Genomic DNA, 15857 nt, shown 5'->3' with positions numbered 1-15857 from the left:
TAAAAAATTTAAATTAATTTTTTTTTTTCTTTTTTTTCTTTTTTTATATTACACATAAATAAATAATAAATATAATTTTATAATATATAAATAATAAATGATTCAAAGTGATAATAGTAATAGCAACACTAATGATCATTATAATATAGAAACAAATAAATCAAATTATTTTGAAGATGATGATAATATCTTCATATCATTTGAAGAAAATGGAATAAATATTAGTAATAATAATAATAATATAATAAATGTAGATCAAAATAATAATGGTATTAATAATACTAATAATACTAATACTAGCAATAATAATAATAATAATAACAATAACAATAACAATAACAATAATAATCAAATATTTCAAGATCTATTACAAAAATTAGATAAGGCATCCAAAGAATATACCAATAAAGAAAAAAGTTATCCAAAGATCGAGGTAGAAAATAAATGTTTTAATAATGATTTTAAAGCAAAGCATAAATACGATCAGGTTAATTGTAGGGTTGTTAAAGATGTAGATTCTTTCAGAATTAATGAAGAGTTGGAGCTATTGCCATCAAGTTATTCATTTAAGAGATATATAAAATTAAAATTAAACTCAATTTTACATTTATCAAAAAATCAATACGAAGATTTTGAACTTTCATTTGAAAGGGTATTCGATGTTAGTTCGGTATCAAGCAAAGTTGAGGTTCCAAGTCCTAATGCACACTATTCAAACACTAACATTGTTTCATCGACATCCTCATCTGTAACTACATCAAACTCACATACAACAGCAAACATTACACCAATAAATAATAGTAACATATCAAATGAAATAAATATACAAAATAGTGCCACATCTAATGATTTAATCGAAGAGCTACCATCATCTCAACAAAAACAAAACCAATTCAGATTTAGAAATGAAATCGGCACTCAATGCCAGGAGACTACAGAAACAGATTATTTTTCAGCACAAGAAGATTATTTAAATAGATTAAAACAATCATTTGAAAGCAATACAAAATATATTATGAATGATATTAAATACAAAAAGAAAAAGAGTGTCGACTTGGTAATTGAAAAAATGATATTTATCAGAAGAAATGGCATATACTCTTTTGTATATGGTGGCTATAAAAGGAAAAAATCATTAAATTTAACAACAATGGGAAGCCTATTCAAACAAAATAAAAAGAACATTGAAAATTTGCTTTGCTATATATATCATGGAAGAAATCTGATCAATCAAGAATTTCAAATTTTAACCACTTTTGTACAAATTAATTTTACAAATATTAACTAAAAAATAATTAAATTAATTTTTTTCAATTAATATTATATATAATTTATAAATAAAAACAAAATAAAAACATATAGGTTATCATTATTTATTTTTAACCTTTATTATTTCATTTATTTAATAAAATTTATTATTTTATTTGGTATTGGATATGGGTGTTAGTGGGGGTAAATAACTGAAAATATCTTTTTTTATTTTTTTATTATTTTTTTAAAATTTTTTTTAAAATAAATTTTTAATTTTATATTTTTTTTTTTATTTATATTAATTTTCTTTAAAACTAAAATAAAAACAAATAATTTATTTAAACAATGAAACTAATAATACTATTATTGGTTTTAATAAATTTAAAATATATTCAGTGTGGGTCATTTTATATAGAAAATGGAAATTTCGTCAAAGATCAAGTAAACAAATACCAAATTATTAGTGGGTCATTTCATTATTTTAGATGCCATCCATTATTGTGGGGTGATAGGTTACTCAAAATCAAAGCATCTGGTTTAAATACAATTCAAACTTATATCCCATGGAATCTACATCAACCCAATGGTTTAGATAGCGATTTAGATTTTTCCCAGTTCAATTTAACACAATTTTTAGAATTAGCAAATGAAAATCAACTAAATGTAATCATTAGACCTGGTCCATTTGCTTGTGCTGAATATGAATTTGGGGGGTTTCCATCATGGCTTTTAACCAACTATCCAGAAATTGCTCTAAGAACTAGTGATGAAAATTTTTTAAATGCAGTTTCACAATATTGGCAAAAACTATTACCAGTACTAGAACCCTATCTTTACACAAATGGTGGTCCAATTATTATGGCTCAAATAGAAAACGAATATGGTTCATATGGGGCTGATAAGGATTATCTTTTATATTTATATGCATTATTGCAAAAGTTTTTGGGCATAGGTCAAGGTAAAGAAGGTGGTGTTATATTTCACTCTACTGATGGTCCATCTATTCAAATGTTATATGGCTCAAAGTTAGATGGAGTGTTCCAAACAGTCGACTTTGGTCCCACTACAATGGACCAAATTGAACAAAATTTTAATATTCAACAAAAGTATACCTCAAGCCTGCAACCATCTATGAATTCAGAGTATTATACTGGTTGGATTACTCATTGGACTGATCAGTCTGCTGCTAGGACATCAGCAGAGGTAGTTGCAGAGGGTTTAGGTAATATTTTATCATTGGGTGCAAGTGTCAATATGTATATGTTTTATGGTGGCAGTAATTTTGGCTTTTCAAATGGTGCAAACTCAAACTCTCCCTCAGATTATGAAATTACCATTCAATCATACGACTATGACTCCCCAATTAGCGAAGCTGGTGATATTACATCAAAATATCTTGCACTTAGAGAAGTTATTGAAAAGTATGTAAACACATCATTACCACCAATTCCAAATAATTCTACCAAGTCACAATATGGTACTGTTTCCTTTATTCAAGCCGCTAGTTTATTTGATAATTTAAAGCAATTGTCAACCTCGCCACTTTTCTTAACAGGAAGACCACTATCAATGGAAGAAATGAACCAATCTACTGGCTTTGTTTTGTACGAAACAACTATGAATTTGGCCCAAAGTAACCAGCTTTCAGTTATGGAGCTTCATGATAGAGCAACATTTTTTATTAATAGCCAAAGCAATCAAGGTTTTATTCAGCGTCCATATAATAGCAGTATAACAATTACATACCCAACAACAAATATTTCATCAAATGGTGATTTTAATCTAAAAATCTTATTAGAAAACCAGGGTCGTGTTAATTTTGGACCATACATACATGATAAAAAAGGATTGGGTAATGGGGTTACATCAAGCAATCAATATCTTGGACCATGGTCAAACTACCCATTACCTTTAGATAACCTTTCTGCCATAGAATGGCAAGATGTTTCAAGTTATAGTAAATTTTCAACACCAACATTTTATAAAGCAATTTTAACAATTAATAGTCAAGATGAAATAGGCGATACCTTTCTTTCATTTCAAAACCTCGGTAAAGGTCAGTTGTATGTTAATGGTTATAATGTTGGTAGATATTGGAACGTTGGCCCTCAAAGAACAATTTATATTCCATCTGTATTATTAAATCAAGGAAATAACGAAATAATTATATTAGAAACTTTGCTTACAAATCAAATTATAAATATTCAATTCCTAAACTATCCAATTTTTGATTAGTTATAAAACGCATAAAAGTTATATTTGTAAAATTATTTTTAAACATCTGATTATAGGAATGTTTTAGAAAATATAAAAAAATAAAAATAAAAAAAACAAAGCATATGTATAATTAGTTTTAAAAAAAAAAAATTAAACCTTTCTTTTATTAAATAAAAAATAAATTAGAGTTTAGATTCAAAAGCTTATGATAACCATGATTCCAATAACTTGATTGATAAGGCTCTAACTTGAGCAATGTTATTTGGTTGTGCACATCCACCTGGGCAGCTTGCCTAAATTTAAGAAAAAAATTAAATTTAAAATTAATAATTGTAAATTAATTTAGTGTTGGTTTAAAAAAAAATAAAAAAAACTTACTCTTATATCAACACAATGTCCACAATTTTCGCAAGTAACCATAACAGATTGTTGGCTGTCTGAAATAGTTTGAATAACTGAGGCACGACTCCATGGATCTTGTGAACCATTTGTATAAAGAATATTAGTACCAGCAGTGTTATTACCACCATAGTGGATATTAACAGCAGCAGTGTTTGGCCATAATGGAATACCAAATACTTGTTGGCAATGGGTTTTGAAGTAGGTCATATTAACCATTGATGATCTGATACTACCTGAAAGTGGAGCATCTTGGAAATAGCCTAAAGCAGCACATGTTTGGAACCACCATTGTCTATCAGCCTTGGCTGGGTCAGCGGTGGTGTTTTGTTGCCAAACAGTAGAGTATTCTTCTGGGGTACCTAATGATTGACCCCAAACATTGATAGTATAGTTTGAATAAGTTGAAATCATATCACCATTATTATTCATAGCTTCGATTAATGGGCTGCATAATTGAGAGTGGAAACCATATTGGATACCTTCAGCCATTGAATCAGCTAACCAATAAAAGAAATCACCGTTATCAGTTAAAGATTCAGCTTGGAAAATTTGTTTAACTTTTTGTTCGGCACTACCACCTGCAAGGATTTGTTCCTCAACAGCTTTGGTAACTAATCTAAGAGCATTTGAACAATCTTCACCAGCTGCATAAGCAACATATTCATCAAAAGTAGTGAATTGTAAGATAGCATTAACAACACCTGATGAAGCAATTGAGCCACTGGTGATGTGTGGGTATTTAATTCTGAACCATGCTGATAAAGCACCGCTGTATGATCCACCAATAGTAACAATTTTACCAGCATTTGATAATTGACTTTGGAACCAAACAACAAAAATTGCTAAATCATTTAATGCTTGTTCAGATGAAAGATATTTTAAATTTTCTGTGGTAAGATCTTGGAATGGAGTTGATTCACCATAATATCTGTGTTCTAATGTTACAATCATTGCATTTAACTAAAATAAAAATAAAAGAATTAAAATACTATTTATATAATATTGTTTTTTTTTTTTTTTTAATAATAGTATAATACTTACAGCTTGACCATATAAAACAACGCCATCACCAGTTTGACATGGTGCTGATGAGACTGGACCCTCACCATTGATATATAAAATAATTGGACCACCATTGGTATAGTCGTAAAATTGATCGTTTATAAAGTATCTTTGTGAGAAAGATTCGGTATTTTCGTCATCGAAATGGTCTAAAGTTTGGCTGAACCAAAATGGTGTATATGGTGATATATTTGAAACTTGTTCTTCATTGAAATTTTTTGGGTATGCTAAGCCATTAATCAAACCAATGATTAAGGTAAAGACTAATAAAACCTTCATAGTTTTTAGTAAAGTAATTTTAGTATGAGTAAAACTATTTAATGATTAAACTAAATTTAAAAAAAAAATATAAAAAAAAAAAAAAAACAAAAAATTAAAAAAAATGAAAATTAAAAAAAAATAAAAAATAAAAAATAAAAAAGAATTAAATTTTTTAATTTGATTATTTGTATATATTAATCTTTAATATCTCTTAAAATTATATTGTAAATTTAATCTATTATAAAATTTTTACAAAATTTTTATATATATAATAAAAAAGAAAATTTAAATAACAAAAAAAAAAGAATTTAATATTTTATTATTTATATACCCAGGATTTAAATACAAATAAAATATGATTGAAAATTAATTGAACTTTAAACTTTAATAACAAAAAAAAATGTAACCAGGAAAGATGAAACTAAAAAAAATTAAAAAAAAACACATTTTGTGGTAATAGTTGGAAAAAAATAAAAAAAAGGGTGATTTTAAATTATAATATTTTCAAAATTAAGGAACCAATTCAATGAGGGGCTATTTTGAAAAATTTTCTGTTTATAAAAACTTTAAAAAATGAAAAAAAAATAAAAAAAATAAATAAAAAGCTTTAGAAAATTTTATGTATACATGAAAAAAAATTATTTTAAATAATTTTTTTTAAAAAAAAAATATAATTTTATTCATTTTGAGGGAGTTTATATTTGTTTTGTTTGTTTGTTTGTTTGTTTGTTTGGTTGGTATTAAAAAAAAATTAGTTTTATAATTTTTTTTTTTTTAAACTTGAATTAAATCAACTTGTTGTTGATCAGCAGTTTGGATAATTGGTTGTTTTTGTTGAATTAAATATTGATCTGATAATTTGAAATTTGAAACAACAACATCATAACCACCATCGAAACCATGAAGAGTTTTATTTTGAATTGAAAATTCTGGAATTGAATTGATATCAAAAGCAGAATAAGCATCAGAGACTGGGCTGCCATCTTCACTGTAGATAGCAGTTGTGAATCTACCTGGTTTGAAAACATTCAAGACATTTCTTAATAATTGATTGAAATCTGGTAAAGCAATATTGGTATCGAAAGAGACATAACTGCAATGAGATTCTGGAGTGATGTGAATAGTCCAGTACCATTGATCCAAGAGACCATTCATAGAGTAACCACATGGGTCAAATTGGAAGTCATCAATGATGGAACCTGGTAAAAGATTGCTGATGCCGCTGCTTACGGTAGTATCTAAAGCTGAAACACCTTCACGTTTGAAGAATTGCTTCATGACCTCTGGGTTGAGATCGTGCATCATTACTTCGAAAGTTTGTTCAGTTCTTTGGACAGTTTTGTTTTTACGGTAATCGGCAATATATAAATTCCAATGATCCTTATTTACATCACCCATAACGTAAGCTTCACCTTTGAAGATTTTATTTAAAAAGGCTACTTCGTCATTGAATGAACAATGTGGGAAAATTTGCTTGGTTGGTTGATTGAGGTTCTTTCTTGAAAATACGACCATCTCGACCTCTAATCCACACTCTTTACCAACCTCGACCATTTTAGCAATTAAATGTAATAAGGTAGTGGTACCACAAGTTTTGACCATTGCACGACGTGGGTAAACGAAAAGACTGGATTCTGATAAAACATAACTGTCCATAAATTGATTTGATGTTTGGCTAATAATTGTACATCTTGCTGAATCTAAAACCTGTTGCCATCTATCTTTGTTGATAGCACGTAATCCAATTTTTGATGTTGAGTTTTTACCAGTAATCTTGTTAATTGGACAAAATCTAATATCTAATTTTTTTTCTGGTCCTTCGAATCCATCGGCGTAACAATTTTGAGTTGATTCAATGACGAATCCGGCATCTGATTCATTAAAAATTTCTGTTGACCTAAAAATCATTAATAAATTTAAATTTTAAAATTAATACATTTTCCATTTTTTTTAAAAAAAAATTAAAAGAAAAAGAAAAAGAAAAAAAAAAGAAAAAAAAAGAAAAAAAAAAAAAATTTCTTTTTTTTTTTAAAACTAAAATATTATTATTATAATTTGAGCTGGATAAAAAATTATATTTTTTTAAATTTTTTTTTTTAAGATTTGGTTTCTATATACAGACTAATATCTGTCAAATGTTGGGTAACTGATTGCAATTTCTGACCTTAAAATTTTTTTTTTTTTTAAAAAATATTTTTTTTTGAATTTTTTTTTTCGTAATCCTAAAAATGAATTTTTTTGTGATTGTGCTATATTTGCGAAGTGTTTTGGGAAGTGCAACAAAAAAAAAAAAAGAGAACGGTTTTTTTTTTACTTACATTATTGGCATTTAAATTATACTATGTGTATGTTTTTATAAATTGAGTTAAGTTGAAAAAAATTGAGTTTAAAATATTATTAAGAAATGATAAATTTATATGGGGGAAAAAAAAAATACTAAACAAACAAAAAAAAAAATATATGAAAAATTGTTTTTATATTATTATTATTATATTATTATTGGGTATATATCAAAGGTTGATTAGCGACGTCAGGAAATACCGGTGTCGGAAATGTAAATGGCGAGTGTGTTAAAAGAGATGGTCTTTTTGTTGTTTTTGCACCAGAACATAAAAGGTGTTTATTTTATTATTAATTAGAGTGAGGACAGTAATTAATAATAACGTGTGTTATTGGGTTTTACTTTTTTAAAAAAAGTTTTAGGGTTTTTTTTTTTTTATGCTAAAATTTGTATATAAATAATTATTGTGTTTATATGAATTATTTATTACAAATGAAATTTAAAAAAAAAAAAGAATTAATTTATTAAAAGAATGCTTTGTTATTGTGTTGTTGTATGTATGAGACAAACAAATAATTGTACTATTGCTATGTATACTAAAAAAAATATATAAATATATTATAGGTTTAAGTAGTGAGTATGCTAGTGTGCAGTAAAAAAAATGAAAAAAAATTTAAAAAAATATTCGTGACTTTTTTTTTTTAAAAAAAAATAAAAAATAATAAATAAAAAAATAATAAAAAAATAAAAAAAAAATAAAATTTTTTTTTTTAAAAAAATAACAAAAAAATTGTGGGGAGAAATTATTTCTAAAATAATAATTATATTATTTTTTAGAATTTTAATAAAAAAAAAAAACTATATATCTATTTATTTATGTTTTAATTGGGATATTATTTTTTATTATGGTGAGGATATTATTATTTTTAATGATTTTTTTTATTTTATTTTATATTTTTTATTTTTATTTTTTTTTTATATGTATTTCACTTGTGTGTGTTGTGTGTGTGTTCTAATATTTTAATTTTAAAGAAAATAAAAGAAAAATATAATAAAAAAACATAATAAAAAAAAAAAACAATAATTATAAAAATTAAATAATAAATTAAATTATGGTCTACAAATTCATTCAAAAGATTTTTTTAAAATAATATTAATTTCAAATAATATGTAATAAATAAACACAATTGTTTATTGTTGCATATTATTATAGTAAATATAACCAAAAATGAAAAAAAAGATAAATTATTATTATTTTTTTTTTTTTTAAAATTTTTTTTTATTTGTTTATTTTAATCAATACCAATTTCCATTAAAGCTCCGATTGTGTATGAGATATGAGTTTTCAAGCTATCAATCTTTTTTTTAAAATCAGGTTGTTTTGAGTTCCCAAAATATTTTATTTATTATCAAAAAAATATTATTACCAATAAATTTAAAAAAAGCAATAAAAAAACATCAATATGAAACCCTCTCTTTTTTTTTTTTTTTAAAAATTTTTTAAAAAATTTTTTTTAAATTTTTTTTTATTAATTATTTATTATTTTTTTTTGGAAAACCTAATTAGATAAAAAATAAGAATGTCAGATAACGAACAAGAAGAAACAACACAAGTTGTTTTAAAGGAGGATAAAGGATTTGTATCATTTTTTCAAGGTTTGGATTTAACAGATAAAGATACAATCAGATTATTTGATAGAAAGGTACTTGTTTTTTATTGCATTATTTTATTATTATCATTTTATTTATATCTTTATTAATAACATTATTTAACACTATAGGGATATTATTCAATTCATGGCGATGATGCAGTATTTGTTGCATTAATGCATTTTAAAAGTAAAAAGTCATTAAAATATTGGGGTACAGCAAATGAAATGCCAAAAAAGAAAATTAAATTAGACAGTTCATCATCACCACCACCTTCAAATGAGGATACAAATTTAGGATTGGCATGTTTAACAATTAGACAGGGTTTTGAATACGAACAGATTATTAAAGAGTTATTTGAAGAAAAAAAGAAAATTGAAATTTGGGCAGCTAAACCAAATAGAATTAATCAATGGGAGTTATCAAAGAAAGGCTCAAGAGGAAATACTCAACAATTTGAGGATGTTTTATTTAATTATACAGAGAATTCAGTAATGATGGCATTAAAAGTTACACGTGAGAAAGGATCAATTGTCTTTGGTATTGCATTTGGGGATGCCACATTCAAGACCCTGGGCGTTTCAGAGTTTATGGACAATGATAATTTATCAAATCTCAGTAGTTTTATAATGCAAATGAGTATCAAAGAGTGTCTTTTATATAGCGATCCAAAGAACTATGATTATGCAAAAGTAAAAGAAAAGTTAGCCGAGGCTGATATTCCATTTACCGAGGTTCCAAAAGCCGATTTCAGCTCAAAGAATGCAGAACAGGATTTAACAAGATTATTGGGTTCGGTTAAAAATAATTTATTAGACTTGGAAAAAGAAAATGCAATTCAATCTGCAAGTTGTTTAATTAAGCATTTAGATGTAAGTTTAAAACATATTTAATTGGTTAATTGTTAAAACGATAAATATTAATGTAACAGTTTTTATCTGTTTATAGTTATTATCAAACCCAAATTATTTTGGTAAATTTAAATTAGAAAAGTTTGATTTAAATAAATATATGAAATTAGATTCAGCATCATTCAGAGGTTTACATATTATTGACTTAAAGGAACACAATTCATCGGGATTACCAAACTCATCAGCAACATCAACCAAAGATCAATCATTATATAATTTATTAAATCAATGCAACACACCTATGGGATCAAGATTACTTTTACAATGGGTCAAGCAACCTTTATTAGATACAGAGGAAATTGAAATGAGACTAAATTTTGTTGAAACCTTTTTCAATGACATTGAATTAAGACAATCACTTCGTTCAAATGACTTAAAGAAAATTGGTGATTTAGATCGTCTTTCAAAGAAATTACATGGTCAAAAAGCTTCATTGGAAGATTGTGTTAATCTTTATGGCATTGTTAATCGTTTACCAGTTGTTTTATCAACATTAAATGGTCATAGTGGTGTACATCAAGAGATGCTCAAAGCAAATTTCATCGACAGTTTAGAATCAATTATTAACGATTTCCAAAAGTTTTGTGCTATGGTCGAAAAAACTATTGATTTGGATTTAGCCAATGAAAAACACGAATATGTTATCCGTTCAAGTTTTGATGAAGCTCTTGCCGAAATTCAAAAACTTAAAGATAAAACATCCCAAAAGATCGAAGGATTCCGTATAAAGACTGCAGATAAGTTGGATTTGGATGAATCAAAAGTAAAATTACATTATAGCGAAAAAGATGGTTACCTTTTAAGAATCTCTAGAAAAGATGAGGTCAAATTAAGAGATAAAAAAGAGTTTATAATTTATGCTACACAAAAGGATGGTGTTAGATTTTCAATTAAGGAGATTAATAACCTCAATGAGACATACAAAAAATTATCTGCAGAGTATGCAAATAAACAAGATGGCCTTGCTAAAAGAACCCTTCAAATTGCCGCCTCGTTTGTTCCATTAATCGAAGATCTTAGTTCATTAATAGCAACTTTAGATGTTTTTGTAACCATGGCCCATATATCATCAATTGCACCAACTCCTTTCGTTAGACCAGAGATCCATCCACTTGGTACTGGTAACACTGTTATTTTTGGTGGTCGTCATCCTTGTGTTGAAACTCAAGATGGTGTTAGTTTTATTGCAAATGATATCGAATTGATTCGTGAGGAATCTCAATTCCAAATTATTACAGGTCCAAATATGGGTGGTAAAAGTACATTTATTCGTCAAGTTGGTTTAATTGTTTTAATGGCCCAAATAGGTTGTTTTGTTCCAGCTCAAAAAGCTATTGTTTCAGTTGTTGATTGTATTTTATCAAGAGTAGGTGCCGGTGATAGTCAACTTCGTGGTGTTTCTACTTTTATGGCAGAGATGTTGGAGACTTCATATATTTTAAAGGTTGCCACCAAGAACTCATTAATTATTATTGATGAACTTGGTAGAGGTACTTCCACATACGATGGTTTTGGTTTGGCTTGGGGTATCGCCGAATATATTTGTAATCAAATCGGTGGTTTTTGTTTATTTGCAACCCATTTCCATGAGTTAACAATTTTGGCAGATATCATCCCTGTTGTTAAAAATTTACATGTATCGGCAAGTACTGAAAATAATACTTTTACTTTGTTGTATAAAGTCGAATCTGGTGCCTGTGATCAAAGTTTTGGTATCCATGTTGCCGTTTTAGCTGATTTCCCACAACAAGTTATTGAAACTGCAAAATTAAAAGCTAAAGAATTAGAATCATTTGAATCAAATGTAAGTTATAGTTTTTTTTAAAACAGGATATAATTAAATATTAATATTTTTTCAATTTTATTTTAGACTCTTAAGCAAAATCATAATAGTTTTTTGGAAGAATTTAAAGAAATTGATTTTAATACACAAAATACCACAGAATCATATGAAATAGTAAAAAGTTTATTAAGCAAATATTCAATTGATATTGAATAATTTAAAAAAAAAAAATAAATAAAAATTATAAAAATAAAATTTTTTATTGTAGATGTATATTTTTATAAATATTTATTTATTTATTATTTATTTATTTATTTATTTATATTATTTATGGTTCTTTAAAGTCCTGATTCGTCAAATTCATCAGGATCATCATCGTTTAAGAATGAAGAATCTTCCCCGCTATATAAGAATCTATAATCTATTGAGGATGATGGCGATCTGACTTCTCTATATCTAAGTCCACTTAAAACACCATATACAATTGAAAGAATTAAACAAAAGACCATTAGGTAAAAGCCAGAGGTAGCGCTAGATTGAAGAGAACCACCAGTTAAAATAAGTTGATTTAAAGTTGGATCCAGGATTTTGATATCAGGTAAATGGCCATTGTACACAAAAGAAGCAACAAAAATTAATTCCTGTTTGGAAAATTGTGTAGTCTCTTCTATATATAATTGAACGTTTAAACCAAATGCTAAAAATGTACCTATAATACAAAATAAAACTATGATTCCTGTGAAAACAATTGAAATTTTTTCTAATGTTGCGTATAAATTGGATCCGATAGCCTTGATATTTATTTTGAGTAAATTTACAATATTGAAAAATAAGAAAATAATTGACAATGCACCAAATGCATTTAATGTATGTGTGGTATTGTTTGTATAGTATCTTGTTTCTATTGGTATTTTGGTTCCATTGGGATGTTTTTCGTTTACATCATATATTAAAAATGTTTGTGTAATCTCTGTAGAATAGATATTTCTTTCCAGTCTATATGTATCTGTTTTATCGAATTTAACTTCCACCTTTTCCCAATTTGCTATATAAATAAAATTAAAATTAAAATTTAATAAATATAAAAATTAATGAATTTGCATTTTTATTTTTTTTTTGTATCTTTTTTTATTTACATACATCTTAAAGAGGATATTAAAAGTATAACCAATATAAAAGAAATTCCTAAACATCCTAATTCGATTTTTTTCATATTTTAGTATAAGCTATTCCTATATTCTGAATTTTAATAGAATTTTTTAAAAATATTAAACAAAGATAAAAAGTAAAATAATTTAAAAATTAAAAAAAAATAAAAAAAAATAAAAAAAAATAATAATATTTTAAAAATATTTTTTTTTTATTTTTTTATTTTTTTTTTGGTGAATATATCCTATTTTCGTTTATAATATATCTTTTTAAAAAAAATTGATTTTCATTATTGCTATTCCCTCTTTTTTTTTATTTGAATGGTTTATTATTATTATAAATCATTTTGTTATATATATTTTTAATAATTATAAATTATATTTTATTTATTTATTTTTTAGATATATATTAATAATAAAATCTAAAAAAAAAAAAATTATATGTTCCTATTTCAAAAATTATGTGTTCCTAAAAATAAAAATAATTTAATTTGGAATAATAATTTTAATTGTGTATTAAATTGTGAATTAATTTTCAAGATCTAATTTGTGTGTTTATAAAAATAATGGTTTATTATTTTGGTGATAATTTTCCAACTAATATGTAATATAAATCAAAAATAATTTTTATATCGTTTAACACACACATATAAAAAAAATTTCCCAAAAAATGAGAAATAAGGAGTTTGTGTGGTAAAGTTCGTTTTTTTTTTTATAAAAAATTTTATAATTTTTTTTTTGTTTTTTTTAATACCCATATTTTTCTTTTTTTTTTTTTTTTCAATTTTCAATTTAAAGTTATTTTTATCAATTCATACCAAGATTCATAAGTATATAGATATATCTATATGCATATTTTGTATATGTGTATAAATGAATAAAATTACTATTATAGATATCACAGTTTTAATAATATCAATATTCAATATAGCAATAATTATTTCCTCATTAAATTGTTTGTATCACCTTTTTTTAAATTAATAAATATAATAATAATTATAGTATTTACTTTTTTTTAAAAAATCTTTAGTAAATTGGGAATTTATCAAATATAGTGCTCAGGGAGATTTTAAAAGTTTTAATAGAGGGTTGTATAGCAATGAAAATGATGATCCATTAATGGATTTCAACTCTGGTATTCAGGAATATTTTATATTGTTATTTGGCGGGGCTTCAATTATAATGATACCATTTATCAATATTGGAATATTACAAAACAATTTTTTTTCAAAATTTTTCAAGGTTTACGATCAAAAAACTCTTCAAAGATCAATATTAATCTCTTCAGTTTTAAAAGCAATATTTTTGATGATATCAATGATATTGGGATTAACAATAAAGTTTACATTTTGTTCAATCGAAGGAAAATCATGCATTGTGGGATCATTGTTCTTTTCAAGTTTTATTGGTGATGGCTCATCTATAACTTCATATGCACTAGTTGGTTTTTATTTAATGTTAACAGCTTTTATATTATCTCTAGTAATATTATCAATTTTAGTTTATTCAACATTTAAATCAAATAGTAGCAATGATAATAATAGTAAAAATAATAATAATGGTTCATATAAGCTATTAAAAAATGATGATAATATCGGAGAAACCAATAGTATAGTATCAATAACTGTAGGAAATAGTAAAACCAATAGTGTCTATAGTAATAATAATAATAATTATAATAACAATAGTAATAATAATAGTAGTAGCAAAAGTAATAAAAATAGTATTGAATATATCGCAAATTTAGGTCTTGGTGATTTTGATGAAGAAGAGGTGGAAATCGAACATGAAAGAGTATTGGCAGAAATTGAAAAGCTTGAAAGAGAATTAAATAAAAAGCAAAATAACTTGTTAGACAAAACTAAAAAAGAAGAAAACTTGGCTATTGAAAATGAGGCAGGTGGTGAGGGATGCGAAACAGGTGATCCAACAACAGATACAAACCATGATACCCAAAGTACTACTAATAGTACAAGCACAAAATATACAAACACTAGTAATACAAGTAAAGAGTCGGCAAGTAATCTTTTTAGTTCAAGTAATAATAGTAATAATACCACAACTACGACAACAACTACATCCACAAACAACAGCGGCAATTCAGTCACCAAAAAGGAGAGTGAAGTTAAAAATTCAAGTGATTCGAGGAAAAAAGAAAAGGAAAAAGAAAGAGAAAAAGAAAGGGAAAGGGAAAGAGAAAAAGAAAGGGAGAGAGAAAGAGAAAGAGAAAGAGAAAGGGAAAAAGAAAGAGAAAGAGAAAAAGAGAAACGTAAATCAGCAAAGTCCAAAGCTAAAAAAGAAAGTAAGCCAAGACAATATGTATTAAATGAAGAAGATTATGAGTTAATTGATAGTGCAACTTTGATGAGAAAAAATAAAACCAATTCAGCCTTGCAAGCAAATGATAATTTAAAAAATGTTCAAATTAATGACGAGCAAAATAGTATAGTTGGTTTCCCAAATAAGTATAGTAGATACAATAATATAGTATACACTGCCAATAATATGAATAGTGATGGCAATAATAATACTCAGGGTGGTTATAACGATTACAATGCCTATAATTTCAACCCAAATAATAGTGCACCAAATCCAATGCTTTTTAATAATGGTTCAAATTTAAACTATAACCAATTTAACAACAATTTTAGTAGATATAATAATAACTATAATCCAAATTTACATCAAATGTCAAAATTCAACAATATGAGAAACGATATTTATACAACCAATGGTTTCAACAATGGAGGTTATGATAATTTTAAAGTTGGGTTCAATAATGGAGGCTATAACGTCACAAATAATTTTAATGGAGGAGGTTTCAATGGTAATTTTAATAGTACATTTAATGGTTATAATGGTCCAGATTATTTCAATGGAGGAGTTTCAAT

At 25.6% G+C, this 15857-nt stretch overlaps 6 protein-coding genes across 6 annotated transcripts; 3 read left to right on the top strand and 3 right to left on the bottom strand.

Annotated features, from left to right (window-relative positions):
- Positions 1 to 97: 97 nt before the first annotated feature.
- On the top strand, positions 98 to 3486 carry DICPUDRAFT_157172 (uncharacterized protein; the record flags this gene model as incomplete). The annotated part of the gene is made up of 2 exons (XM_003292412.1): positions 98 to 1057; positions 1648 to 3486. 2 exons carry the CDS (start codon positions 98 to 100, stop codon positions 3484 to 3486), a joined length of 2799 nt encoding a protein of 932 aa, XP_003292460.1.
- A 185-nt stretch (positions 3487 to 3671) lies between these two features.
- DICPUDRAFT_83068 (uncharacterized protein) lies at positions 3672 to 5211 on the bottom strand (the record flags this gene model as incomplete). Its single annotated transcript, XM_003292403.1, has 3 exons — positions 3672 to 3761; positions 3847 to 4830; positions 4912 to 5211. 3 exons carry the CDS (start codon positions 5209 to 5211, stop codon positions 3672 to 3674), a joined length of 1374 nt encoding a protein of 457 aa, XP_003292451.1.
- A 601-nt stretch (positions 5212 to 5812) lies between these two features.
- DICPUDRAFT_50446 (uncharacterized protein) lies at positions 5813 to 8098 on the bottom strand. Its single transcript, XM_003292402.1, has 2 exons — positions 7512 to 8098; positions 5813 to 7090 (listed from the first exon to the last, which is right to left on the bottom strand). The coding sequence occupies exons 1-2, from the start codon at positions 7520 to 7522 to the stop codon at positions 5968 to 5970; spliced, it is 1134 nt and encodes a 377-aa protein (XP_003292450.1). The 5' UTR covers positions 7523 to 8098; the 3' UTR covers positions 5813 to 5967.
- Positions 8099 to 9054: 956 nt separating this feature from the next.
- Positions 9055 to 12090, top strand: DICPUDRAFT_50444 (uncharacterized protein; the record flags this gene model as incomplete). Its single annotated transcript, XM_003292411.1, has 4 exons — positions 9055 to 9177; positions 9256 to 9996; positions 10073 to 11839; positions 11906 to 12090. The coding sequence occupies 4 exons, from the start codon at positions 9055 to 9057 to the stop codon at positions 12032 to 12034; spliced, it is 2760 nt and encodes a 919-aa protein (XP_003292459.1). The 3' UTR covers positions 12035 to 12090.
- DICPUDRAFT_99352 (uncharacterized protein) lies at positions 12051 to 13031 on the bottom strand (the record flags this gene model as incomplete). The annotated part of the gene is made up of 2 exons (XM_003292401.1): positions 12051 to 12863; positions 12959 to 13031. 2 exons carry the CDS (start codon positions 13029 to 13031, stop codon positions 12157 to 12159), a joined length of 780 nt encoding a protein of 259 aa, XP_003292449.1. The 3' UTR covers positions 12051 to 12156.
- Positions 13032 to 13636: 605 nt separating this feature from the next.
- DICPUDRAFT_83064 (uncharacterized protein) lies at positions 13637 to 15793 on the top strand (the record flags this gene model as incomplete). The annotated part of the gene is made up of 3 exons (XM_003292410.1): positions 13637 to 13659; positions 13765 to 13796; positions 13997 to 15793. Coding segments are annotated over 3 exons (1852 nt in total), but the record flags the coding sequence as incomplete, so codon positions are not given.
- Positions 15794 to 15857: the final 64 nt, after the last annotated feature.

This window comes from Dictyostelium purpureum (assembly GCF_000190715.1).
Source record: "Dictyostelium purpureum unplaced genomic scaffold DICPUscaffold_344, whole genome shotgun sequence".
NCBI classification, from domain to species: Eukaryota; Evosea; class Eumycetozoa; order Dictyosteliales; family Dictyosteliaceae; genus Dictyostelium; species Dictyostelium purpureum.
This window is presented reverse-complemented; position numbering and strand designations above follow the sequence as displayed.